Source organism: Trachypithecus francoisi, unplaced genomic scaffold (genome assembly GCF_009764315.1).
Source record: "Trachypithecus francoisi isolate TF-2019V2 unplaced genomic scaffold, Tfra_2.0 Contig00366, whole genome shotgun sequence".
NCBI classification, from domain to species: Eukaryota; Metazoa; Chordata; class Mammalia; order Primates; family Cercopithecidae; genus Trachypithecus; species Trachypithecus francoisi.
The window spans coordinates 87,130-113,340 of record NW_022680596.1 but is presented as its reverse complement, the minus strand read 5'-3'; the positions used below and the strand labels follow the sequence as shown (position 1 = coordinate 113,340).

At 43.9% G+C, this 26,211-nt stretch overlaps 1 protein-coding gene across 5 annotated transcripts in view; it reads left to right on the top strand.

Annotated features, from left to right (window-relative positions):
- Positions 1-26,211, top strand: part of LOC117083475 (zinc finger protein 254-like) — a 104,301-nt gene that overhangs the window by 40,237 nt on the left and 37,853 nt on the right. For 4 of the 5 annotated variants that reach the window (XM_033211180.1, XM_033211162.1, XM_033211188.1 and 1 more), the window contains one exon: positions 25,389-25,469. In XM_033211180.1, coding sequence (XP_033067071.1) covers positions 25,440-25,469 — 30 coding nt within the window. In that variant the 5' untranslated portion in view covers positions 25,389-25,439. Of the gene's footprint in view, positions 1-24,894; positions 25,470-26,211 lie in introns of those variants that run through there. The other variant, XM_033211171.1, reaches the window with a different exon arrangement.

Below are 26,211 nucleotides of genomic sequence, written 5' to 3'. Positions count from 1 at the left end.
AAGTTTCCTGATCCAGAGGTTAAAAGATTACCATCTTTGTCCACCTTAGTGTGACATTCATTAGTCCAGTGTCGCCCTTTGCCGCAACAACGACAGGGCTCAGTAGGAAGCTTTTTAAATTCTACTTTGGAGGAGTCACTCCTATTAGATAACTTACGGCACTCCTTTTTAAAATGACCGGTCTTTCCACATTAGAAGCAAACTCCCTTTTTCCCCATGAATGCCTTAGATAAAGCTCCAGCAAACAACTGAGCATTGTAGGCAGCCCCTCCCACTCCTGCACAGGCTCTAATGAAATCTTCTATTTGTAAGTTTCCAGTAGCTTTTAGAGGACACAACAACCTCTGACATTCCTGATTAGCATTCTCAAAAGCTAGTGTGGTTACCAGGATTTTGCCTGCTGCCCCGTTACCCACAGTCTTTATTACAGCATCTTGGAGCCGAGCAACAAAATCAAGATGAAGTTTATTGGCACTCTGCAAAACCTTAACAAAAGACAAGGCAGCTTTCCCCGATGATTCTACTTTACACCAACCCTTTAAAAACAGTCCTTTAACTTATGATAATGCCATATCATCGAGTCCAGATTGAGCCGCTACGGTAGCAAACTGACCAGTATCTGTTAATCGCTCCTCTGTTGGCCCTGGAGGATTTTTAGCAGCAATACGGCGGGCCTGTTTTTTAGCATCTTCCAGCCACCAACTGCGTAGCTGAAGCCACTGAGAGCGGTCCAAAACAGCCTTCCCCAAAGTCTCCCAATCAAGAGGCAAAAACAAATTCTCAGAGGAGAAAGAATCTAGAAGCCCCATGACAAAAGGAGATTGAGGGCCATAATTAGCAACAGCTGCCTTCATTTCTTTAAGAAATTTAAATTGAAGAACATTATACTGCACATTTATACCCCTTGAGGAAATTGGTCATTAGGACCAAAAGGTTGCCTAATAATGGGGAACAATTGTAGAGGATCCTCATCCTCCTGAGAATTCAATACCTTAATTACAGCTTTAGCAGTAGAAGTGGGAACAGCAAAAACCGTGCCTGAACGAGGCAGCATTTCCACTGGCGGTGGTGGTGGTGGTGGAGGAAAACTGTCCTCCTCCTCCGCCTTAGGTACTGATGGGGGTGGATGAACCACGGGAAAAGTAAAAACAGGAGTGGGTGGAAGAGAAGGTTGAGGGGGAGATAACTGCATTGTAAAATTTGTTGTAACAATTGAACAACCGACTGAAGCTCCTTTTGAATTTCTGATTCCTTTTCATGAGACACATTATCACACAAAGGACCTTCTCCTTCAGTTACAGAATTATCTAAAGGAGGGGAAACGGCTATCGGAGACTTCAAAGACTCCTCATCCCCGCCTTCTCCCTTTTCAGAGTCTGTCTCTAAGAGCTCCAAAGCCTGAGTAATAGAGGCACAAAGGGCCCACAAAGGTGCTGACATTACATCGCCGCGCTGATGCGCTTGACGAAGGGTCTTAACAACCTGTTGCCACTCTCGCTTATTTAATTGTACTTCAGTTTGATATTGAAACCAAGAGCAATGTTGTTCCACATGAGCAAACAATTTCCGCAAAGTTCTCTCTTTTACATCAACCCCAATTGAAAGTAAAAGCCATTGTAATAATCTTAAATATTCTGAGGCCAAGGAACTGGAATTCCCCATAATGAAAGCTTAAGAAGGTTCCCCTTAACAATTCCCGGGTTTTACCCGCTCCTAGGGGGTTCCCCTTATGTTCCCCACTACTCACCCTGTGCACCCTGTTCGCTGCGCCACTTCTTGGGGCCCGTGCCGGGGGTGGTGGAGAATGAACAGATACAAGAGACAAAGACAAACAGAGAACATGGCGGCCGCACCTAGAGCCTCCGCCTCACTTTATTTATACTCCATAAATCCCACGTCAGCAAAAATAACACAATGCAAAACAAACTTTCTGCACCCAGATATAACCTTCTGCTTAGTTCTTTGTCTCTAAGTTCTTTCTTATTTTGTCTGCCTCCTTGGCGCCTACTAGAGTTCATTAAAAGTTCAACTAGAGATAGTATCCTTGACTACTGGAGTTCATTAAAAGTGCAACTAGCTAGAGATACTGTCCTTGAGACTTATCCATTCTTAGCATATTGTTTTCAATGGCCCCTGCAGGCGGAGGCTGCATTAAGCCAAGATTGTGCCATTGCGCTCCAACCTGGGTAACAAGAGCAAATCTCAGACTGAAAAGAAAAACAAAAAAACAAATTAGATTTAAAAAATATGTTATGCCCAGACCGTTTGTTCCCAGAAGAAGACCACCAGAGTCCAGAGTCAAAGCCAAGCGGCAAGGATCTTTAATGCAAGTTCGAACTTGGTCCCTCCGTTCCACAACATACAAGAGGGCCCCAAACAATGCGTGCGCTTGCTATTTATAGCTCGAGGTAAACAGGACTTGTCAGGTTACAGAGGAACAAGGCATTTCTCTAGGCTACAGCATTACAATGGGTTTACATGTTAATGTGAAGTTATGCTTTTAGCAACCTTCTGATAGATTCCTGCGCTTTTACAAACGGTTGTAACCTTATTGCAGCTTCCCCAGGTGTTGTTTTTCTTCATGTGTTTGTGTCGGGCAGGCATATGGGGCTCAGGAAGTTGGGACAAAATAGAGGATTGTTTGTACTGGGCCCAGGACTAAGATATGTGGCAGACATTGGTAATTAGAGCAGGACAGAGACTTTCACAACGTTTGTCCTTACAATGTCTGGAGTCTATAGATAACCTTAATCGGTTAGGTCCGGGGTCGATCTTTAACTAGGCTCAGGGCGCCGCCCGGGCTGTTTGCCTGTGGACTTCATTTCTGCCTCTTAGTCTCTTCATTTGATCTCTTTCATTCCCCCCTTTCTCAGGTACCTCTGGAGCCAATCTTGGGTCTTATAAGTCTGATTCTGTTTCAGCGTTTACAGGTTGTTATTGGGCTCTGAGGACCATGTGCTGTATGGTGTCAAACCTTTCCCTGACAAACCGCAAAATTCTGTTAATAACACAAGGTCCTACGGTAAGCAGAAATAGTAGACTTAGCAGAGGTCCAAGGAAGGGGGCTAACAGGGGAAACATAGAGGAATTTTACCATTGTCATCATGACACTGAGATTACAAACTTTACAAAGTAATAGAATATTACAAAGTAAGTGGGGGCAGGATGAGAGCACAGGATGGTGTTAACATTAAAATTGGTAATGAAATTTTGGGCACACATAGTCATTGATAACATTTTATCAGGAAATAGGGTTTAAGAGCAGACAACCTGACTGACCAAAATCTATTAGGTGGGAATTTCCTCATCCTAATAAGCCTGAGAGCACTACAGGAGGCCGGGGCTTATTTCATCCCTTCGGCTTCAACTGTAAAAGGCGGCACGCCTCCAAGGGGGTCGTTTATAGGCCTACCCTCAGAGCGCATTCTCTTTCTCAGGGATATTCCTTGCTGAGAAAAAGAATTCAGCGATATTTCTCCTATTTGCATTCAAAAAGAGAAGAAATATGGCTCTGTTCCGTCCGGCTCATCGGCGGCCAGTTCAAGGTTACCTCCTTGTTCCCTGAACATCACTGTTATCCTGTTCTTTTTTCAAGATGCCCAGATTCCATATTGTTCAAACACACATGCTCTACAAACCATTTGTGCAGTTAACTCAATCATCACAGGGTCCTGAGGTAACATATATCCTCCTCAGCTTACAAAGAAGATGATGGGACTAAGAGATTAAAGCAAAGACATAGGAAATTACAAAAGTATTAAAGTAAAGACAGACATAAGAAATTACAAAAGTATTAATTTCGGAGAACTAATAAAATGTCCATGAAACCTTCATATTTTATGTTTTTTTTTTTTTTTTTTTTTTTTTTTGCCGTGGCTTCAGCCAGTCCCTCCATTTAAGGTCTCTGACTCCCCGCAACATTCTCTCTCCCTTTTTTTCTATATAAATGTGCCATGGCGATGAAGGCTCGTTCGTTCTCTCCATTGTGGCATAGGATTCTTTGACTGGTCCAGCACACTAAAAACAAACCGATTAAACAGAGACACATAATTCCAAAATTTACTGCAGTAGAGTTCTCAATAGACTTAATCTAAGTTGTGGGGTTTTAATCCATAAAAAAATTTTTTTTTACTTGATCTAATGCCTCAGTTCCAGGCACAATATTTAAATGACTTTGAGAGGCTTTAAAATTTGTTGTTCTAGCCGGGCGCGGTGGCTCAAGCCTGTAATCCCAGCACTTTGGGAGGCCGAGACGGGCGGATCACGAGGTCAGGAGATCGAGACCATCTGGCTAATACGGTGAAACCCCGTCTCTACTAAAAATACAAAAACTAGCCGGGCGAGGTGGCGGGCGCCTGTAGTCCCAGCTACTCGGGAGGCTGAGGCAGGAGAATGGCGGAAACCCGGGAGGCGGAGCTTGCAGTGAGCTGAGATCCGGCCACTGCACTCCAGTCGGGCGACAGAGCGAGACTCCGCCTCAAAAAAAAAAAAAAAAAAAAATTTGTTGTTCTAATTTAGAAATGTCTAAAGTGAGATAATTTCCTCTTCCCTGTAGATGGTGTTTTGCCATGTCCCAGTGATGTTTAGACTCATTATAAACTTGGGGTGTAATACAAAAATCTGAAGTATTCCAGTCACACTGTAACTGGAAACGATACCTAATGGAAATATTTATCATCAATTCTTTTTTTTCCAGTTAGGCAGGGCAACAATCATCTGTGGGACCAGGTATCTACACACTATTATTAACATATATTTTAATAGGATTATCCATCCTTGTGACTGCCCGAATTAAGGGCGGGAAAGGCACATAAGCCCAGTAGGTATAGTTAGCTGCAGCTGCTCCTGCAGGCATGGGGAGACTTACCACCGTTGATACAACCATTAAAGCTGCAAGCAGCATTTTTTTTCTGAGGTTTGTGTCACCTTTGCGCTGGCTAGGCTTTTTCTAGCTAACAGTGTCAGCTTCTTTAACTGTGCTCAGGTCGGCAGCTCTGCCTTCCTGGTGCGTGGTGACTTTATCAGTTTTTCTAATATCACCACTTGATTTATCCTGCGAGTCAATGGTGCTCGATGACGGTGTTTCTGTCTCCGTGGAGGCGCTTTTCTTTGCATCTCCGATGGGTTCATTGTAGAACTTCAAATGTTTAGTGGGTATCCAAATAGGAAGCTGATTTTCTCCTAGTGAAACACAAGCAAAACTTCTCCCCAGGTTATTACCTTCCCTTCTCATGTCCTATCTTTGTTGTAACAAAGTGAACAGCTGGTGTAACTGATTATCTATGCTATATTTAATTAGAGCTGTCTTAACATCCTTTGTAGCCTGTACTACATTGCAGAATCTGATATAATATTAACAGGTTGATTAAAATTTTAACACTGTAATGACTGCAACCAACTCTGCTCTTGAGCTGATTGATATTGAGTTTTGATTACTCGCTCTTTCGGCCCTCTGTAAGTCACTTTTTCATTGCTGGGACCATCAGTGAATACTGTCAGAGCATTTTCTAAAGGTTTATGTCTGGTAATTTTAGGTAAAATCCAAGTAGTCAATTTTAAAAACTGGAAGATTTTTTTTTGGGTAATGATTATCAATTCTTACAAAATCTGCAAGGCCAATTTGCCATGCACCAGAATTGATAAAGGCTCGTTTAACTTGTTCCTTGGTTAAAGGAACAACTATTTTGTCTGGGTCATTACCACACAATTTTATTATTCGTAATCTTGTCTGACCAATTAATGTAGCCATTTGATCCAAGTACAATGTAAAGTTTTAATTGTACTGTGAGGAAGGAATGACCACTCTACAAGATCAGTATTTCGAAAATGATGCCTTTTGGAGAACGCGCAGTGGCGAAAATCAAAAGTTGGAGTGGGGCTAAAGAATCTATTATCTATTTGCATCCTTAAATAATGAAAAGGAGCAGAGGTTTGGATCTTTTAAATGCTATTGTTAGTCCTGTGTTGGCAACCTCTGCTTGCAGAAATGTGTAACAGTCAATTAATTTGTCTCTTGTTTCTGCAGCACCAAATATCATCAATATAGTGAATGATATAACAATCTGAAAATTGTTTCTAACTGGTTGAAGGACTTGACCTACGAAAGCTTGACAAATAGTTGGACTATTAAGCATTCCCTGAGGTAAAACTTTTCACTGAAACCTGGTAGCTGGTCTTTATTATTTATGGCTGGTATAGTAAAGGCAAATTTTTTACAATCTTGCTCCACCAGAGGAATGGTAAACAAAAGCAATCTTTAGACCAATTATAATTAAAAGCCAGTCTTTTGGGATCATGGCCGGAGAGGGCAATCCAGGTTGGAGAGGCCCCACGGGTAGAATTACAGCCTTTACGGCTCTTAAGTCCATTAACATACGCCATTTGCCTGATTTTTTTCTGAATTACAAATACAGGAGAATTCCAGGGTGAGAATGAAGGCTCAGTGTGTCCCTTTTCTAATTGTTTCTTTGCTAATAAGTGTAAAGCTTCCAGTTTTTGCTTTGGTAGCGGCCACTGATTTACCCATACCAGTTTTTCTGTTTTCCAAGTTAATGGAATGGGTTTAGGAGGCTCTACAGTGGCCGCCCCTAAAAAGGATACCCCATTCCTTTTCTTTTTGATTTTTCTTAGTCTCATTGGGACTTTAATGCTATTTTCATTTTTTCATAATCCCTTTCCTGGTATATATCCCATCTTAGTCATGATTTTTTGACTCATGGAGCTGTATAATGGAGCAGCATAATGATTTCTGCACCCCATTGTTGTAACCAATTTTGACCCCATAGATTAACAGGAATTGAAGTAATCATTGGCTGAACAGTACTTTCTTGATTATCTGGCCCTAAACAATGTAAAATCATTGTACTTTCATACACTTCTGAAGCTGTGCCTACGCCGATAAGTCTTGTAACAGCCTTTTGTTTAGGCCAATTTTTTGGCCACTGATTTAAAGCAATGGCAGAGATATCTGCTCCTGTCTCTACCAACCCTTCAAACTGTTTTCCTTGAATAATGGCCTTACACACAGTCTGCTCTCAGAGACCAGACTTGCCCAATATGCAGCCTTTCCTGCCAGATCAGTGCTTCCAACCCTCCTGTTCTTTTTATTTCACTGTTTCCAACTTTAATATAAGGTAGGAGTAATAATTGAGCGATCCTGTCTCCTGGACTGGCACTCCAAGGAATTGAGGAACTAATAACCAATTGAATTTCGCCTTCATAGTCTGAATCAACCACCAGTATGAATTTGAACTCCTTTTAGATTTAAACTTGATCTTCCTAAGATTAGTCCTACAGTCCCCTCAGGCAATGGCCGTATACCCCTGTGGGGACTTTTCGTGGAGGCTCCCCTGGAAGCAGAGAGACTGCTTGTAAAGTACATAGATCTACTGCTGCACTACCACTTGTGGTGGGGGATAATTGCTATATTGTGATAACTGGCTTATTCCCTGAGACACTTGTGACAGTGGGGGTTGTTGTTCCTGAAAACGCTGAGGAACAAAGCGTTGAATTTTAAATGCCCCAGTTTGTTGCGCGGGCCTGAGGCTGGCCCCTCCTCTCATTTCCTGACAGTGAAAGGAGGGGCAGGCGGTTTCCTGGTCTTGGATTTTTCTCCCAGGTCCTAAGGCAGATAGCCCTGATTTGCTCAATGGCCTCATTTGGCATTATTGCTTGTTGGTCAACAGTGCTCCAATTTTGACCTATTCCTAATAGTTGATCTGCCTCTATGTTAATTGGAGGATTGGCAGTCCTATTTCTTCGGACCTGCACTTGTGCCCCATCAATCCACCAAGTCTTAAATTGTAAAAATGAGAGGGTGAAAGTGAGGATTTTGCCAGAATCTCCCAATCATTCCATACTGTAAGTGGGATGATTTTACCTTCCCTACTTGCTTGTTTTAATCTTTGCCAATTTTTTTCCCAACTTTTAGATCTAAAGTTCTCTGTTCCGGAAACCATGGACAAAACTGTTCTATTGTTGAAAGAGCGTAGATTTTTGCTAGACACTTTAACTCCCCCTCTTTTTAAGAGAATTTTTATAAAGCTGCGATGAGGCATATTTACTTTTAGTTTGCTCCATTGTTACCCTAGGTTCTTCCGAGCGCGCAAGCTTACCACAAGGCTGACTGTAGACGTACTCGGGAGTCTCTCGTCGACTTGTCCTCAATGACCATGCTCCGGCGTACCTTCACTTTAGAGAAAAGCTTCCAAGTTGGGCACCAGATGAAGGGGTGGCGTGCCCCTCCACACCTGTGGGTGTTTCTCGTTAGGTGGAACGAGAGACTTTAGAAAAGAAATAAGACCCAGAGACAGAGTATAGAGAAAGAAAAGCGGGGCCCATGGGACCAGCGCTCAGCTTACAGAGGACCCACGCCGGCCCTTCAGAGTTACTTTCCCTTGTAGTGGGTCCGGGTGCGCTGGCCGCCTCCCGTCCGCCTGCTCCCTCCCGCGGCTCAACCTGGGGGAGGGGCTGAGGCCTGCGGCCCGGAGAGGTACGGAGGGGGTTCTGTGAACAGTGAGTCCCCGCTATCAGGTAAACAGGTCCTGCAAGGGAAAGTGAGTTACGGAATATCAACAACAAGTTATGTCAGTCGCAGGCGCGCTCCAGAAATCTGGGTCAGAACAAGTTATGTCAGTCGCAGGCGTGCTCCAGAAATCTGGGTCAGAATAAATTCAGACAAGAATCAGATGAGAGCCAGGGGACGTCTCCCACCTGTCTCCACTGGCTGTCCTATAGCGCGTCCGCCAGGACTTATGCCAGCTTTCAGCTTCAGACCTCGCGAGTCACAGATTCAGAGCGGACTTAGAGAGCCGCAGATTCAGACAGGCTAACAGCCTCAGAGCGGACTTAGAGATCCGCAGGTTTAGAACGGACACAGACAGACAAACAGACGAGCCGGCTCACCTATTAGCAGATCGATCCTAGTAGATCCATTGACCAGGGGTCTGGTGGGCTTGGGGAATCCTGGGAGAGCCCCCAAATGTTATGCCCAGACCGTTTGTTCCCCGAAGAAGACCACCAGAGTCCAGAGTCAAAGCCAAGCGGCAAGGATCTTTAATGCAAGTTCGAACTTGGTCCCTCCGTTCCACAACATACAAGAGGGCCCCAAACAATGCGTGCGCTTGCTATTTATAGCTCGAGGTAAACAGGACTTGTCAGGTTACAGAGGAACAAGGCATTTCTCTAGGCTACAGCATTACAATGGGTTTACATGTTAATGTGAAGTTATGCTTTTAGCAGCCTTCTGATTGGTTCCTGCGCTTTTACAAACGGTTGTAACCTTATTGCAGCTTCCCCAGGTGTTGTTTTTCTTCATGTGTTTGTGTCGGGCAGGCATATGGGGCTCAGGAAGTTGGGACAAAATAGAGGATTGTTTGTACTGGGCCCAGGACTAAGATATGTGGCAGACACTGGTAATTAGAGCAGGACAGAGACTTTCACAACGTTTGTCCTTACAATGTCTGGAGTCTATAGATAACCTTAATCGGTTAGGTCCAGGGTCGATCTTTAACTAGGCTCAGGGCGCCGCCCGGGCTGTTTGCCTGTGGACTTCATTTCTGCCTCTTAGTCTCTTCATTTGATCTCTTTCAATAAATCTCTTGTGGTACAGAGAGTATCATTTCAGCATTCAGCACACAGATGAGATTGTGGTTCTCATGTGCACACCCCACCAATTGTTAGGATTGTCACTCTCACACATGGACAGAGCCCACTGGTAAGGCCCTGAATTTCACACACACACAGTCAGCAGTTGAAATTGTGACTATCATAATGTGAACATCCAGCCAGAGTTGGAATGATGACTTATTTCTAAACCGAGTTCATTGGCAGATGAGAATTCTGTCTGACCCCATGAAAATTCTACCTGGGCTTAGTGCCAGAGTAAACAGAGTTTACAGGAGGAATGAAGGGTCTCAGGCTCCCATCCAGTGCATTGGTGAGATTGTCACTACCATACTTAGACCCAACATAGGAAATGTGGTGACTCTCATACCTAGAACTGGGACCTGTGCAGGATTGTTAATTCATTACTGGACCTTCCTGTGGGTATGATTGTTACATATACCTACCTTCAGCACCTGTGTGATTTGATTTTGCTGCCTGGTCTCTGTCCAAAGGTAAGATTGTGATTTATCACTGAATCCAGCAGCTCGGTGATTTGATTCTCCTCTTTTCTTGGGGGGGGGTGGGAATCCCACAAATTTTGGGTATTGTCAATTATTGCTGTATCCTGCACCCATGTTATGTGACTCTCCCAAGTGTGCCTTACATCTTGTGCCATATTGTGGCTCAATATATCACATTAGACATTGTTAAATATTGTTGGGTTCAACACCTGGGTGATGGATGTAACTTTTTTTCTGGACCTTCCTACAGGGGACCTTGTGACATAACTCAATGCCCATCACCATGGTAATGTTACTCTCTTCTCCTACCTGATCTCTGCTCACAGAGAAATTGTGACATATCACTGGCCTCGCATCTAGGTGATGCGACTCTCCTCTTTTTTTCAGGCTCCACATATTTGGGTGTTGTGACGTATTGCTGAACTCAACACCTAAGGGATGGGAGTCTCCTACCTAGGCCCTTCCTGCAGGGGGCATTGTGACATGTCTCTGCATTCCTCATCCAGGAGATGTGACTCTTCTGCCTACACCCTGCCTATACAGAAAGTTGTGGCATATTGCTATGGTCAGCAACCAGATGATGTGTTTCTCCTGCCTGGATCTTTATTACAGGAAAGATGGTTGACACATTACTGGGCCCAGCATCCAGAGGATGTGACTCTCTTCTTCTGTTGGTCCCTGCTTACAGGGAAATTGTAGCATATTGCTACATCCAGCACCTAGCTTATGTGACTCTTCTTTTAGGTTTTTGCCTTCAGGGGATATTGTGACATATTGCTGGACCCTGCACTGACAATTTGTGACACTTCTGCCTGTGATTTGCCCACTTGGGCCATTGTGACATATTGCTGGGTTTAATACTCAGGTGATGTAACTTTTATGCCTGGGCTTTACCTACAGGAGGCATTTTGAAATGTCTTTGTGGCTAGGCACGGTGGCTCATGTCTGTAATCCCAGCACTTTGGGAGGCCAAGGTGGGCAGATCACAAAGTCAGGAGTTTGAGACCAGCCTGGTCAATATGGTGAAAACCTGTCTCTACTAAAAACAAACAAACAAAAGCAAAAATCAGCCAGGTGTGGTAATGGGTGCCTGTAGTCTCAGCTACTCAGGAGGCTGAGGCAGGAGAATCACTTGAGCCCAGGAGGTGGAGATTGCAGTGAGCCGAGGTCATGCCACCGCACTCCATCCTGGGCAACAGAGTGAGATTCCATTTCCAAAAAAAAAAAAAAAAGTCTTTGCACTAATCCCACAGGTGATGTGACTCTCTTGTATTACCTGGTCTCTGCTCCCAGGAAGTATTGTGACCTTTCACAGCATATAGCTAATTTTTTTCTTTTATTTCTTAGTTTTTTCTTGCAGGAAAGATTGTGAAATATTACTCAACTAAGCACCAAAGGGATATGTTTTTTTTTCTTGGACTTGCCCATGTAAAACATTGTGACATATTGCTGGGCCCTAAACCTAGATGGTGTGAGTTTTCTGCCTGTCAGCTATTTTATGTGACTCTCCTCTCTCATCTTCACTCTGTCCATGGGTAGATTATAATATATCTTTGGGCCTGGGTCACACTAACAGAAGCGAGAGTGACTTATTGCTGGGCCCAGCACACAGGGGATGTGATTCTTCTGCTTGGTTCTTGCCCAAATTGTCATTGTGACATATCTCTGGGTCAGTCGCCTAAATGATAGGACTCTTTTTATCTTTCTGGACCTGTCCACAGTGGGAAACGTTACATATCTCTGGGCCCAGCACCTATCTGATGTGACTCTCCTCTCATGCCAAGGCCTTGCCTACTGTAGTGATTGTGCCATATAGCTGGGTCCAGCTCCTATGTTATCTGACTCCTGTTCCTATGTTATCTGACTCCTGTTTTCTTCCTGAGTCCTACAAAAAGATAGCATTATAAAATATTTCTGGGTCTTTTACCTAGGTGATGTGACTTTTCTTCCTGCCTTGTCCTCTCAGAGGGAATTGTGACATGTTGCTGAATACAGCATTTAGGTGATGCGATGTTTCCTCTACAGCTGGGACTCTTACCAAAAAGGGATTGTGATATATCACTGGGCACAGCACCTACATAATGGAACTCTTTTCTCTTATCTGGGCCCTACAAACATTTTGCATTGTGACATATAGCTGGGTCTGCCACCCAGGTAACATGAGTCTTCCACATAAGCCCTGGCCACCCACAAGAGTATTATGAAATAACTTTTTATTTATCACCTAGGTAGTGATGTGACTCTTCCTCAGCCTGTACCTTGCCACAAGAGAATTGTGATGTATCACTGGGCCCAGCACGTAGATGATGTAACTCATCTTTTGGCTGGACCTTTCATATTTTACATATTGTTACATATCACTGCATCTGACATTAGGGGATGAGAGACTTCTGCCTGGGCCCTCCACACAGATGGCCTTGTGACATATTTTGGCATCCATCACCTAAGAAATGTGACTCTCCTCACCTACATGCACCATGCACAAATAAAAGATTGTGATATATCACTGGGATCAGCCACCTGGTATGTGTCTATCCTCTCAGGGTGTTGCTTAAAGAGACCATTGTAACATATCACTGGGCCAGCAACCAGGTAATGTGATTTGTGGCCTATGCCCATCTCGTCTTTTTTTTTTTTTTTTTTTTTAAGGCAGAGTCTCACTCTGTTGCCCAGGTTAGAGTACAGTGATGTGATCTTGGCTCACTGCAACCTCCGCCTCCTGGGTTCAAGCAGTTCTTCTGCCTTAGCCTCCCAAGTAGCTGGGATTACAGTCATGCATTACCACACTGGTCTAATATTTGTATTTTTAGTACAGGCGGGGTTTTACCATGATGGTCAGGCTGGTTTCTAACTCCTGACCTCAGGTGATCTACTTGCCTTGGCCTCCCAAAGTGCTGGGATTACTGGCATGAGCCACTGCACCCAGTCATTGCGACATATATCTTGCTTCAACTTGCAATTGCTATGATGATTCATATACCTTGAACCAGGCAATAAAAGAGTTATACTCTCTCCTAGCTAGGCTTAGGAAAACAAAAATAATCCTTTGTCTCTTCTTTTTGCCAAGGTCATAGAGAATTACCACTCTCTCAAATATTGTATAAAGCCCTCGGGTGGCACATAGAGTGTCATCAAGGGACAAAAACACTGATGATATTGTGTTTCTTTTCCTTTTTGGAGATGAAGTCTCACTTTGTCACCCAGGCTAAAGTGCAGTGGCATGATCTCAGCTCACTATAACCTCTGCCTCCTGAGTTCAAGTGATTCTCCTGCCTCAGCTTCCTGAGTAACTGGGACTACAGGTGCGTGCCACCAAGCCCAGCTAATTTTTGTATTTTTAGTACAGATGGGTTTTCACCATGTTGGCCAAGCCGGTCTTGAACTCCTGACCTCAGGTGATCCGCCCGCCTTGGCCTCCCAAAGTGCTGGGATTACAGGCATGAGCCACTGCTCCCAGCCCAAGATTGTGTTTCTTAAAAGAATATCCTGGCCGGACATGGTGGCTCAAGCCTGTAATCCCAGCACTTTGGGAGGCTGAGACAGGTGGATCACGAGATCAGGAGTTCAAGACCAGCCTGGCCAACATGGTGAAACCCCATCTCTACTAAAAATACAAAAGCTCACCAGGCGTGGTGGCAGGTGCCTGTAATCCCAGCTACTCAGGAGGTTGAGGCAGGAGAATTGCTTGAATCCAGGAGGCGGAGGTTGCAGTGAGCCGAGATCATACCACTGCCATTCAGCCTTGGTGACAGAGTGAGACTCCATCTCAAAAAAAAAAAAAAAAAAAAAGGAATATCCTGTCAGGCGTGGTGGCTCACACCTGTAATCTCAGCACTTTGGGAGGCCAGCTCATGCCTGTAATCTCAGCACTAGGTGGGTGGATCACGAGGTTACAAGATTGAGAGCATCCTGACTAACATGGTAAAACCTCATCTCTATTAAAAATACAAAAAATTAGCCAAGTGTGGTGGCACTCGCCTGTAGTCCCAGCTACTCAGGAGGCTGAGGGAGGAGAATCACTTGAACCCAGGAGGCGGAGGTTGCAGTGAGCCGAGATCGTGCCGCTACACTCCATCCTGGGCAGCAGAACGAGACTTTGTCTCAAAAAAGAAAAAAAAAATCCTGCCACTCGTTACAATTGTAACCTCAACATAGACAGAACCCACTGGTGAGGTCCTAAATCTCATATGTAGATACAGTCCATAGTTGGAATTGTGACTGTGATATGCAGACATCCAGCCAGGAATGGCTCATTTCTAAAGCTACAAATGATGACTCACTTCTAAATGTAGCTCATAGGCAGATGAGGACTCTCCTATATGGATCCGCCAATTGAAGAGATGTTGACTCTCATTTCTGGGATCAGAGCAACGTGTACTTCCAAGGGTCCATACCATCACAAATGTCTTAGAGTGGATTGTGACTCATGTGCACATTGCATAAAGTCCTCAGGTAATGCATTGAAATGCCCTTACATGGCCCAGCACACAGGTGACATTGTGATACTGGTTTTCACACCCAGTCAACAGTAAATATGTCATCCTTTTAGAAAAACACAACCTACTTCTGAAGTTCTGAATCTCACCCCTGGAGGCAGTGGAAAGTTGCAAAATTGACTCCCATATGTGGATCTGGTCCACAGCTGGGCTGCTGACTCAGATCAAGATTCAGCACACCTGTGAGGCATGATTTTACTGAGAAGACAGTCTGAAGGAGAGATTGAGGCTCTTTTTCATGAATTCATCCATATTGAGATTGTGATTTGTGCACTTAGACCCAGCTTCCAAATGGTCTTGCCTCTCATACCTATAATGGGAATATGTGAGGAATTATTCATGTTATTCCTGAGCCTTTCTGCGTGTGTGATTGTGACACACATCTCTGCTCAAAACCTGAGGGATTTGACTCTCCTGCCTGGGCCTAGCACACAGATAGGATTGGGACATATTGTTGGAACCAGTATGTAGATGATGTGACCCTATACTCTTGTCTTGTTCCTGCCACAGAGGACATTGTGACATATCACTGGTCCCTGCACCCAGGTAATGTGTTTGTCCTTTCTATGCCCTGCCCACATGGGCTATTATAACATATTGCTGGGTCTAACACCCAGGTAATATGAATCTCCTACCTATATCCTGACTACAGGGACCATTTTTGCTGTATTTCTGAACCCATCATTTATTTGATGTTACTCTCCACTTTTTTTTTTCTTCTTGGTTTTAAGGAGTGGAGAGTTTAATAGGCAAGAAGGAAGGGAGAAGACAGAAGGAAGAAGCTCCCCTGTACAGAGACAGAGGGAGGGGAGCTCCAAAGCCAAAAGAGAAGGCCCCCTACTCTGGACTTTTACGTAGGCTTTTCCCTAGGAGACATTGTAACATATCTGGGCCAGGTACCTATGTGATGTTACTCTTTGCTCCTGCCTGGGCCCTGACCACAGAAGGGGGACTGACTAATCCCTAGGCACAACACACAGGTGATGTAATATTTCTGCCTGTTCTTTGTCCACAGGAGACATCGTGAATGTCCTTGGCCTACTAAACAAGATGATATGACTATTTTTTGTCTCTGAGACCTGTCAACAGTGGAGATTGTCACAGATCACTTGTCTCAGCACCTACATAATTTTTTCCCCATGCCTGGGTGCTTCCCCCTGGGGTGACTGTGACATATAACTAGGTGAAGGGCCTAGGTTATGTGACTTTTCTCTTGTGCCTGAGCCTAGGGTCAAAGACACATGCAGTGGGAAGCTTTTGGGGGCCTGGCTCCTAATTGCAAGGACAGTTACATAGGTGTCTCTGAATGCTTAGACAGCCTGGTCTTTCCTGACCCAATGCTCCCCATCAGCTTTTTCAAGCATATCTTGACCTTTCTGTTCTCTGGTGTGAAAACTCATCTTCAGGGCTGTCGACGACAAAAGAGAAACATCATGTTACCAAAACCTCAGGAACAGAGATTACAGATTGGGTTAAGAGTGTGCCCTTTCTTAAGGATGGTATGCATGGAAAAGCAGCAAGCAGTTTCAGAAAGACACAAGAAAAGTTGCCTTTAATGGGTATGTATACTTCAACTCAATTTGTTCTGTAAGTGGTAGGGAAAATGGGATAAAATACCATATGTTCGAGTATTTTTGCTGCTCAGTCAGAATGAAACTCTGCAGCAGGCATGTCCATGTTTCATGAGAGAAATAGAAGAAAAAGAGTTGGACATATAAGATGATCCTTTATTACAAGCCCCCCTGCCACTTGGTTCAGTGGACATTTTTGGGTGAAGCAGAACCTCTTTCTCTCAGGTCTGAAGGTTCAGATGTGTTGGTCCTTTTTCCCACTAGTACACCTGAAAGTTCTGTTGAGAACCATTTGTTGTCCCTCCTTACCTGTCTAGTCCTACTCTATACCCACCATTTCCTGAAGAACTTAGCCCTGTGAGTACTACTTGTAGTGGAGCTGCCTATCAACTTCCAAGGGGAAATCTTTGATCACTTACAGAGGTTGCAAATGGGGAAGAAGACCTGTGAGAGGATGTGTCCCCTTTTCTCTGTCTGGTATGGCTCTATAATAAGACAAGTTTGGTCATTTCTCTGAAGATCCAGGAAAATTCATAGGTGAGCTTGAGAAGTTAACTCTGATCTACAGTTTAACATGGCAGGATCTGTATATTTTGTTGTCTCTGTGTTGTACAGTGGAAGAAAAACAATGCATTTTGGGGACAGCTAGGATTCATGCAGATGAGGTATTGGCTCATAACCCGAACCATAATATATATCAGACAGGAGGTATAGCAGTTCCAGATCAAGATCTAGAGTGGAACTATCAAAGGGGATGTGAGGACTTGGAAGAAGAGATCATATGGTCACTTGTTTGTTGAAACAGATGAAGAAATGTATGAAAAAACCCATTAACAATGAAAAGGTTAAGGAAGTTTCTCAGGGCAAAGATGACAATCCAACTTTGTTTTAATAGCATTTAGTTGAGGCAATCAGGAAATATACTAACACTGGTCTTGCCACAAGAAAACATACACCCTTCTGGGAGTACATTTTATAACCCAGTCTGCCCCTATCTATAGAAAACTACTAAAAGCAGCTATGGGTTCCCAAACTTCTCTGGAACAGCTTTGGACGTGGCATTTTTAGTTTTTAATAACAGGGACAAAGCGGAGGAAGCAGAAAGAGGAAGAAGAACCTCCCATAAGTTGCAGCTCTTGGTTGCAACCTTAAGCTAACCTCCCAAATGGGGTTGCCCTCCTGGGTCTTGGCTTGAACAAGGGAAGCTGAAAAGTGGGAAGCCCAAACTTGGGCATCAGAGTCACTGTGCCTTGGGCATCAATCAGGGTGTACACTGTAAGAAAACTGACCATTGGAAGAGGGTTTGTCCAGTGTTCTGAAGAGAGCCATCAGCACCTGAACTAGTGACTTGTAAAACAGCCAGGCAAGCACCCAAGAGTGACGGGACCTGAGACCTTCCATCACCGTTTCCATCAGACAACTAGCCATATATCTGGAAAAGCCTCAGTAACCTTTGCCATGGCAAGTAAGAATATGAAGTTTCACCAGGTGTGGTGGCTCACACCTGTAATCCTAGCACTTTGGGAGGCCGAGGTGGGTGGATGACTTGAGGTCAGGAGTTCAAGACTACCTCGCCAACATGGTGAAACCCTATCTCTACTAAAAATACAAAAACTTATCCAGAAATTGCTTGAACCTGAGAGGTGGAGGTTGCAGTGAGCTGAGATCGTGCCACTGCACTCCATTCCGGGAAACAGAGACTCTGTCTCAAAAAAAAAAAAAAGTAAAGAAAAGAAAAGAAAGAGGCCAGATGCGTTGCCTCATGCCTGTAATCCCAGTACTTTGGGAGCCTGAGGTTGGCGAGTGGATCACCTGAGGTCGGGAGTTCAAGACCAGCCTGACCAACATGGAGAAACCCCCATTTCTACTAAAAATGCAAAATTAACTGGGCGTGGTGGCACATGCCTGTAATCCCAGCTACTCAGGAGGCTGAGGCAAGAGAATCATATGAACCCGTGAGGCGGAGGTTGCAATGAGCCGAGGTCACACCACTGCACTCCAGCCTGGGCGACAGAGTTAGACTCCATCTCAAAAAAAAAAAAATAATAATAATAACTTTCTTCTGGGCTGCTTACTCTGTTTTGACCCATTATAATGGGTCTCTATCACCCCAAAACTGTATGGTCACAGGGATAGATTGACAAGCCCATAGATGCCATTTTACCTAATCTCTAAGCTGTTTTTCAGTGACTTTGGTTTTCTTACATAATTTTCTTATCGTGCCTGGATGCCTCAGGGAAGTTGTAGCAAATTCTCTTTTGGTAGATAAAGCCAATAAACTGGCTTTAGAACAACACCCTGAGGTTTAAGCCCACACCAAGTACAAGGAGTTCTATAAGCTAAAAGACACCAGTGGATGACAGGGAACTTTTATTGAAATAGCAGGCATTTTGCCAGACACTCCGATAAACCTGATACGAGGTGCTAATCAATAAAAAATAGTTAAACATTTGCATGACTCTACTCATTTGGGAATAAATTCCCTGTTTAAATTAATATCTTGGCTTTTTATAGAAAAAAAAATACTTAAAAGAGTAGACCAGGTCACTCAGGCCTGTGAACTATATGCCTGGAACAACCCAAATGACCAATGTTTACCTCCTCCTTTAGTAAGGCCTGTTCAGCATAGAGGAACGTACCCTGGTGAAGATTGGCAAATAAACTACATCAGATGCCCCCATGTAAAGGGTTTAAATATTTATTAGGCATTCATTGACACCTTTATTGTTTAGATTGAGGCTTTTCCTACGCAGTCTGAAAGGGCAATTGAGATTTCTAAACTACTAAAAGAAATAATTCTGGTGGGTGTTGTGGCTCACACTTGTAATCCCTGCACATTGGGAGGCCAAGGAGGGTGGATCACCTGAGGTCAGCAGTTCGAGACCAGCCTGGCTAACATGGTGAAACCCCGTCTCTACTAAAAATACAAAAATTAGCTGGATGTGGTGGTGTGCACCTGTAGTCCCAGCTACTCTGGAGGTTGAGGCATGAGAATCACTTGAACGTTGGAGGCAGAGGTTGCAGTGAACCGAGATCGTGCCATTGCACTCCAGCCTGGGCAACAAGAGTGAAATTCTGTCTCAAAAAAAAAAAAAAAAAAAAAGTCTCACGAAATATAGTAATTAAGAAAATTCTTTATCACAAACCCTTGCAGCAGAGCACATCTCTTCATGCGTAGAAACACTGTAACTATGGTAAATGTGTTCCTCAATAGTAAATTAATTAATTATTAAAATTATTCAAAATTATTTATTTTATTTAATTTTTCAGAACAATGCTTGTGTTTCCTACGGCTAATTTCTTTAAGTCCTTAACAAAAACGGCCGGATGCGGTGGCTCTGCCCTGTAATCCCAGCACTTTGGGAGGCCGAGGCGGCGGATCACAAGGTCAGAAGATCGAGACTATCTTGGCTAACACGGTGAAACCCCATCCATACTAAGCAAGAAAAACAATACAAAAAATTAGCCAGGCATGGTGGCGGGTGCCTGTAGTCCCAGCTACTCCGGAGGCTGAGGCAGGAGAATGGCGTGAACCTGGGAGGTGGAGCTTGTAGTGCAAGAGATTGCGCCACTGCACTCCAGCGTGGGCGACAGGGTGAGATTCCGTCTCAAAAAGAAAAAAAAAGTCTTTAACAAAAACCAAGCTCACAGCAGCTCAACACAGAAGTTAAAAATAAATCCGTCTTGTAACGTTTCCTTTTGGTTTTTCTGTCGGTCTTTTTATTTAAAATAATTTTAAAAAGTAACAAACCGGCTGGGCGCGGTGGCTCAGCCTGTAATCCGAGCACTTTGGGAGGCCGGAGGCGGGCGGATCACAAAGTCAAGAGATGGAGACCATCCTGGCCAATGTGGTGCAACCCTGTCTCTACTAAAAATACAAAAAGTTAGCCGGATGTGCTGGCAGTCACCTGTAGTCCCAACTACTCAGGGGGCTGAGGCAGGAGAATTGCTTGAACCGGGGAGGTGGAGGTTGCAGTGAGCCAAGATCATGCCACTGCACTCCAGCCTGGCGACAGAGCGAGACGCCATCTCACACACACACACAAAAACAAAAAGAGAAAAATAACAAATTCCTGTCCACATTCATTCCTATCTGGCCTGGAACAATTGATTGCCTTTAAGTCTTTTGACTGTTAAGGCCCTCAGTCATAGGGAATCCTGCCACAGGAAAATTGACACTGTAGAGTTATATGACTTCTCCTGTGACAAAACCTTTTCTCTCCCAAATACCAGTATATGGTGCAACACAAAAATTGGAGGAAAAATAGATTTGTCTACTGTTAACAAGTCTGTAACAATTTAGACACCAAGGACCAGGCATTTCTTGCATTGAATTTATACACTCCTCAGGATGCTATACCTATGGAGATAAATTGGCTGGAAAAAAGTTAAATTTATTAAATTCTAATTTAGTGTTGGTCCCACAATTCTCAAGATTTATCACAAGGTCCAAATAACCCTTTATAAGGAGGATAAACACATTGTGAGTCTGATCAAAAAGTATGATGATGCATGCAGTGGCTTTTTGGCTGGTTAGTAAACAGTCAGAGGCTGTTTACTGCCCTCTGACTCTACGTATAACCTTTTGGGTGCCTAATTCTTGCTATCTTTTTATATATTTTTTGAAGATGTTATGCTGGATGCAGCAGAAGGAAAGGCACAATTAAAGACCTGCATCACGATAGCTCAGAAAATAGATTTTATTCAAGATTTTTTATTTTAGACTAAACCTAGGCCTGACTCCATCTCACCCTTTAAACAATTGACTGTTACATCAGGTCAGACTATGTCCTCATAGCATTATCCAAATTGCTAATATTTAAAACTACCACCAACCAGACTACTCTAGAAATGAGCCTTCCTAGCATTGTGGGAGCTCACCTAATGAGCAGATCAGATAACTCTAGGAAGAACCCTTCCTAGTACCATGGGACCTGCTGCTGTTAGCTTGCATATGCATTCTGTGGAATGCTTTTTGGCCAAGAGGAGGACTGAGGACTGACCTCTGATTTTTTATCTTGCCCAAATTTGTACCTAGGAGATATAGGGAGTCATGCCCTACAAACCATAAATTCCCATCAGATGCAGTTTATTTGACCCTATATGTCATGACTTACTTTTCAGTCTAACTCTCTCATAACATTATGAGACAAGAAAAAAGTATTTAAACCCAAAATAGATTTCCTTGCCATATCTGGTAATTGCCCCACAAAGTCTCTTGCGGGAAAAACTCACATTCTGTAGAGAATCTCCTTCCCCCTTTGTTTTCCTTTCTTCCTGTGCAGATCCAGGAGATAGTCAACTAAGAGCCAACCACCCTTTTAGGTCTGATAAGAAACATTTTACAACCTGTTCTGTCACTGAAGTCAGCTATCTGAGAGATTTCTCTGCACAGTAAAACTTGGTCTCCACAATTCTTTACTTTAACCTAAAAATTCCCTTTTGTTGATCCCAGGTCTTCAGATAAATTCCACCAATTGTCAACCAGAAAATATTTAAATTTACCTGGGAGCCCTCTGCTTGAGTTGTCCAACCATTCTGAATCAAACCAATGTATTTATTTATTTATTTTTGAGGCAGAGTGTTGGTCTGTTGCTCAGACCACTGCACCTGCCCACCAGTGCATTTTTTAAATGTATGTGATTGGCCAGGCACAGTGGCTCACGCCTGTAATGCCAGCACTTTGGGAGGCCAAGGTGGGCGGATCATGAGGTCAGGAGATTGAGACCATCCTGGCTAACCTGGTGAAACCCCGTCTCTACTAAAAAATACAAAAAACTAGCCGGGCGAGGTGGCGCGCGCCTATAGTCCCAGCTACTCAGGAGGCTGAGGCAGGAGAATGACATGAACCTGAAAGGCGGAGCTTGCAGTGAGCTGAGATCCGGCCACTGCACTCCAGTTTGGGCGACAGAGTGAGACTCCGTCTCAAAAAAAAAAAAAAAAAAACTAAAGGTAGAACTACTATTTGATTCAGCAATCACTACTGGGTATCTACACAGAGAAAAAGAAGTCGTAATATGAGTAAGACACTTGCATATGCATGTTTATAGCAGCACAATTTGCAATTGCAAAAGAATGGAAGCAGCCTAATTAATGCCCATCAACTAATGAGTAGAAAAAGAAAATGTGGCATATGCCACACACATATATGTGTGTATATATACATACATATATACACACCAATGAATGCTACTCAGTTATAACTAGGAATAAAATAATAGTATTTGCAGCAACCTCGATGGAGTTGAAGACCATTATTCTAAGTGAATTAACTAAGAAATAAAAAACGAAACATTATATGTTCTCACTTATAAGTGGGAACTAAGCTATGACAATGCAATGGCATAAGAATTACATAAATGGACTCTGGGTACTCAGTGGCAAGGGTGGGAGAGGAGTGAGGGATAAAAGACTACATATTGGGTACAGTGCACACTGCTTCGGAGATGAGTGCACCTAAATATTAGAAATCACTACAAAAGAACTTATCCATGTAACCAAACATCATCTGTACCTTAGAAACTTTGGAAATAATAATAAACAAAAACAAAATAACCCCAAACCCCGTAAGTTTAACTTTCTGTGCTTTGGCTGTTTTTGGTTTATTTTTTATTTTTCAGAAGGGGTCTCACTCTGTCACCCAGAATAGAGTGCAATGGCTTGATCAGGGCTCATTGCAGCCTCGACCTCCTTGGTTCAGTCAATCCTCCTCCCTCAGCCTCCTGAATAGCTGGTACTGAAGGTGCAGGCCACCATGCTCAGTTAACTTTTGTATTTTTTTAGATACATGTTTTTGCCATGTTGCCCAGGCTGATCTCGAATTCCTGGGCTTAAGCAGTCTTCATTTCTTGGCCTCCCAAAGTGCTGGGATTATAAGCATGAGCCATCATAAGTGACAATCTTTTCTTTTTTTTTGGAGACAGAGCCTCACTCTGTCACCGAGGCTGGAGTGCAGTGATCTGATCTTGACTCACTGCAACCTCCGCCTGTCAGGTTCAAGCGATTCTCCTGCCTCAGCCTCAGAGTAGCTGGGACTACAGGTGCGCGCCACCATGCCCAGCTAATTTTTGTATTTATTAGTGGAGACGGGGTTTCACCATATTGGCCAGGCTGGTCTCGAACTCCTGACCTCGTGATCCACCCACCTCGGCCTCCCAAAATGCTGGGAATACAGGCGTGAGCCACTGCACCCAGCCCACAATTTTCTTTAAACATGATATAGAAAATTTGAATGAACATTAAAAAACATAAATTTTTTTTAATCTACAAATATTGATACAAAACAGTTCAAAATTACTTTCTAGGGATTTCATTAAAAATTAGTTTGTTAAGGGTTAATGTAATTTATATATATAAAACTAAGATTTCTAGCTGTAAGAAAACCAGTTTTTCGTAGGGAGTGTATAAACAAAGGTCAGGTGCAGTGGCTCACATCTGTAATCCCAACATTTTGGGAGGCCAGGGCAGGCAGATCATTTCGAGTTTAGGAGTTCCAGACCAGCCTGAGCAACAAGGCAAATTCCAGTCTGTACTTAAAATATGGAAATAAACCGGGCCTGATGGCTTACGCCTGTAGTCCCAGCTACTTCAGAGGCTGAGGCTGGAGATTCGCTTGAACCTGGGAGGCAGAGGTTGCAGTGAGTCAAGATTGCACCACTGCACTTCAGCCTGGGTGAAAGAACAAGCCTCGCTCCCAGAAATAAAAAAGAGACTGTATAAACAAAAGCAAAATATGCTTTTGATGAAGAAAGTTAGAAACATTTTGTCTACTTTGAAATTACTTAAAGGTTGTTTCAAATTGAAAACATAAAAATAATGTAAATTAAATAAAATATAAAAACTTAAAAAATGTCCGGGCACGATGGCTCACGCCTGTAATCCCAGTAATTTGGGAGGCTGAGGCGGGTGGATTACCCGAGGCCAAGAGTTCGTGACCAGCTTGGCAACACAGTGAAACCCCGTCTCTACTAAAAATACAAAAAATTAGCCGAGTTTGGTGATGCATGCCTGTAATCCCAGCTACTCGGGAAGCTGAGGCAGGAGAATCGCTTGAATCCAGGAGGCAGAGGTTGCAGTGAGCCGAGATGGCGCCACTGCACTCCAGCTTGGGCAACAGAGCTAGACTTTGCCTAGACAAAAAATAAAAAGTAAAAATTGATAAGAGATCATAAAATATGTATAAAAATCTAGAATGGTCAAAAAGACAAATTCGAGGGACTTTATTTTGTTGTTATTATTATTATTATTATTATTATTATTATTGAGACAAAGTTTCGCTCTGTCACCCAGGCTAGGCTGCGGTGGCAAGATCTTGACTCACCGCAACCTCAGCCCCCAGGGTTCAAGGAATTCTGCTGCCTCAGCCTCCTGAGAAGCTGGGATTACAGGCATGCGCCACCATGCCCAGCTAATTTTTTTTTTCTTTTATTTTTTTGAGACAGAATTTCACTCTTGTTGTCCAGGCTGGAGTGTAATGACGCGATCTACACTCACTGCAGCCACCACCTCCTGGATTCAAGCAGTTCTCCTGCCTCAGCCTCCCGAGAAGCTGAGATTACAGGCACATGCCACTACGCCTAGCTAATTTTGTATTTTTAGTGGAGATGAGGTTTCACCATGTTAGTCAGACTGGTCTTGAACTCCTGACCTCATGTGATCCGCCCGCCTTGGCCATCCAAAGTGCTGGGATTACAGGCGTGAGTCACCGCGCCCAGCGGATGGATTTACTTATAACGGTTTAGTAAATTAGCTTTAGTACTGATAATACATTATGACTAAAGTAAAAGTTGATTTTCTCTTTAACAAAAATTTTATGTATTATTAATATACATAAAATATGTTTGTTCACATTTTGAATACGTTGAAAAAGAGAGAGAGAGCAAAACGGATATAGAATTTTCCCATGCTCTGGGGTGGGCCTGGCTCAGCTCAGGGAGGAAGCCCTGCCTGATAAGGCTGCAGCTTAGGCTGTCACTCTTTCTTCAGCCCAGCGTCTGATCACATCTTTATCACTCAGGGTCTGACTAGGCGGGGCCTTAAACGTTATCCAATCAGAGACGTTGGGCTGGGAACTGTCCAATCAGGCACACAGCTGGAGCGGACAGGGCGGCTTCCGGGATATGGCGGGGCCTTTGTCTCTTGCTGCCGCCGGAGCTCCAGGTCTGTCTTCACTGATCTGTATCCTCTGCTCCTAGAGGCCCCGCGTTTGTGGCGCTGTTACCAGCAGGTATAGATCCACAGCTAAGATGCCGGGACCCCCTAGAAGCCTAGAAATGGTAAGAATTCCAGTCCGACATCCCGAGAGAGGGAGGGGGCTGGTTGGAACTGGTGGGAAGCGGTTGTAGCGGGACGCAGGCCTCCCGGCAGTCAGCTCCACAATCTGCGCCCGGACTTCTCCTTGCCCAGGTCGGCCTCAGTCCCCTGCAGAAATAAGATGGCGGCTACGCTGACAGCCAGATCCCCAGGCGTCCTGTCTCTTCCCTGCGCAGTGACCCGCAGTCCCGCCTCTCTCCCAAATTGTGCAGGGACCCAGGGATGGTCGTCAGGGGAGAATCCTGACTCGGGTTGCCTGTTCATGAACGGGAAGAGCTTTGGTCTGTGGGGTTCCCAGGCCCTCTTTTTTCCCATTAAAAATTTATGGGCGTCACTGCAAAAATACTAAGTAATTTAATAAAAGAATGATTGAAAAAATTGTACAGCACCAGCTGTGGTTTGTAATTTGTGGTCCATGGAAGGGGCTTGAAGAAAAGATTGTTTGAGGTTCATGATAAAGAAAACCAAATTCAATAATTGGCTAGGTACAGTTATCTAGCTTTTTTTTTTTTTTTTTTTTTGAGACAGTCTCACTCTTTTGTCCGGGCTGGAGTGCAGTGGTGTGATCTAGACTCACCGCAACCTCCGCCTCGTGGGTTCAAGCGATTCTTCTGCCTCAGCCTCCCTAGTTGCTGGGACTACAGGCGCGCGCCACCACAATTTTTTTATTTTTAGTAGAGACGGGGTTTCACCATGTTGGCCAGG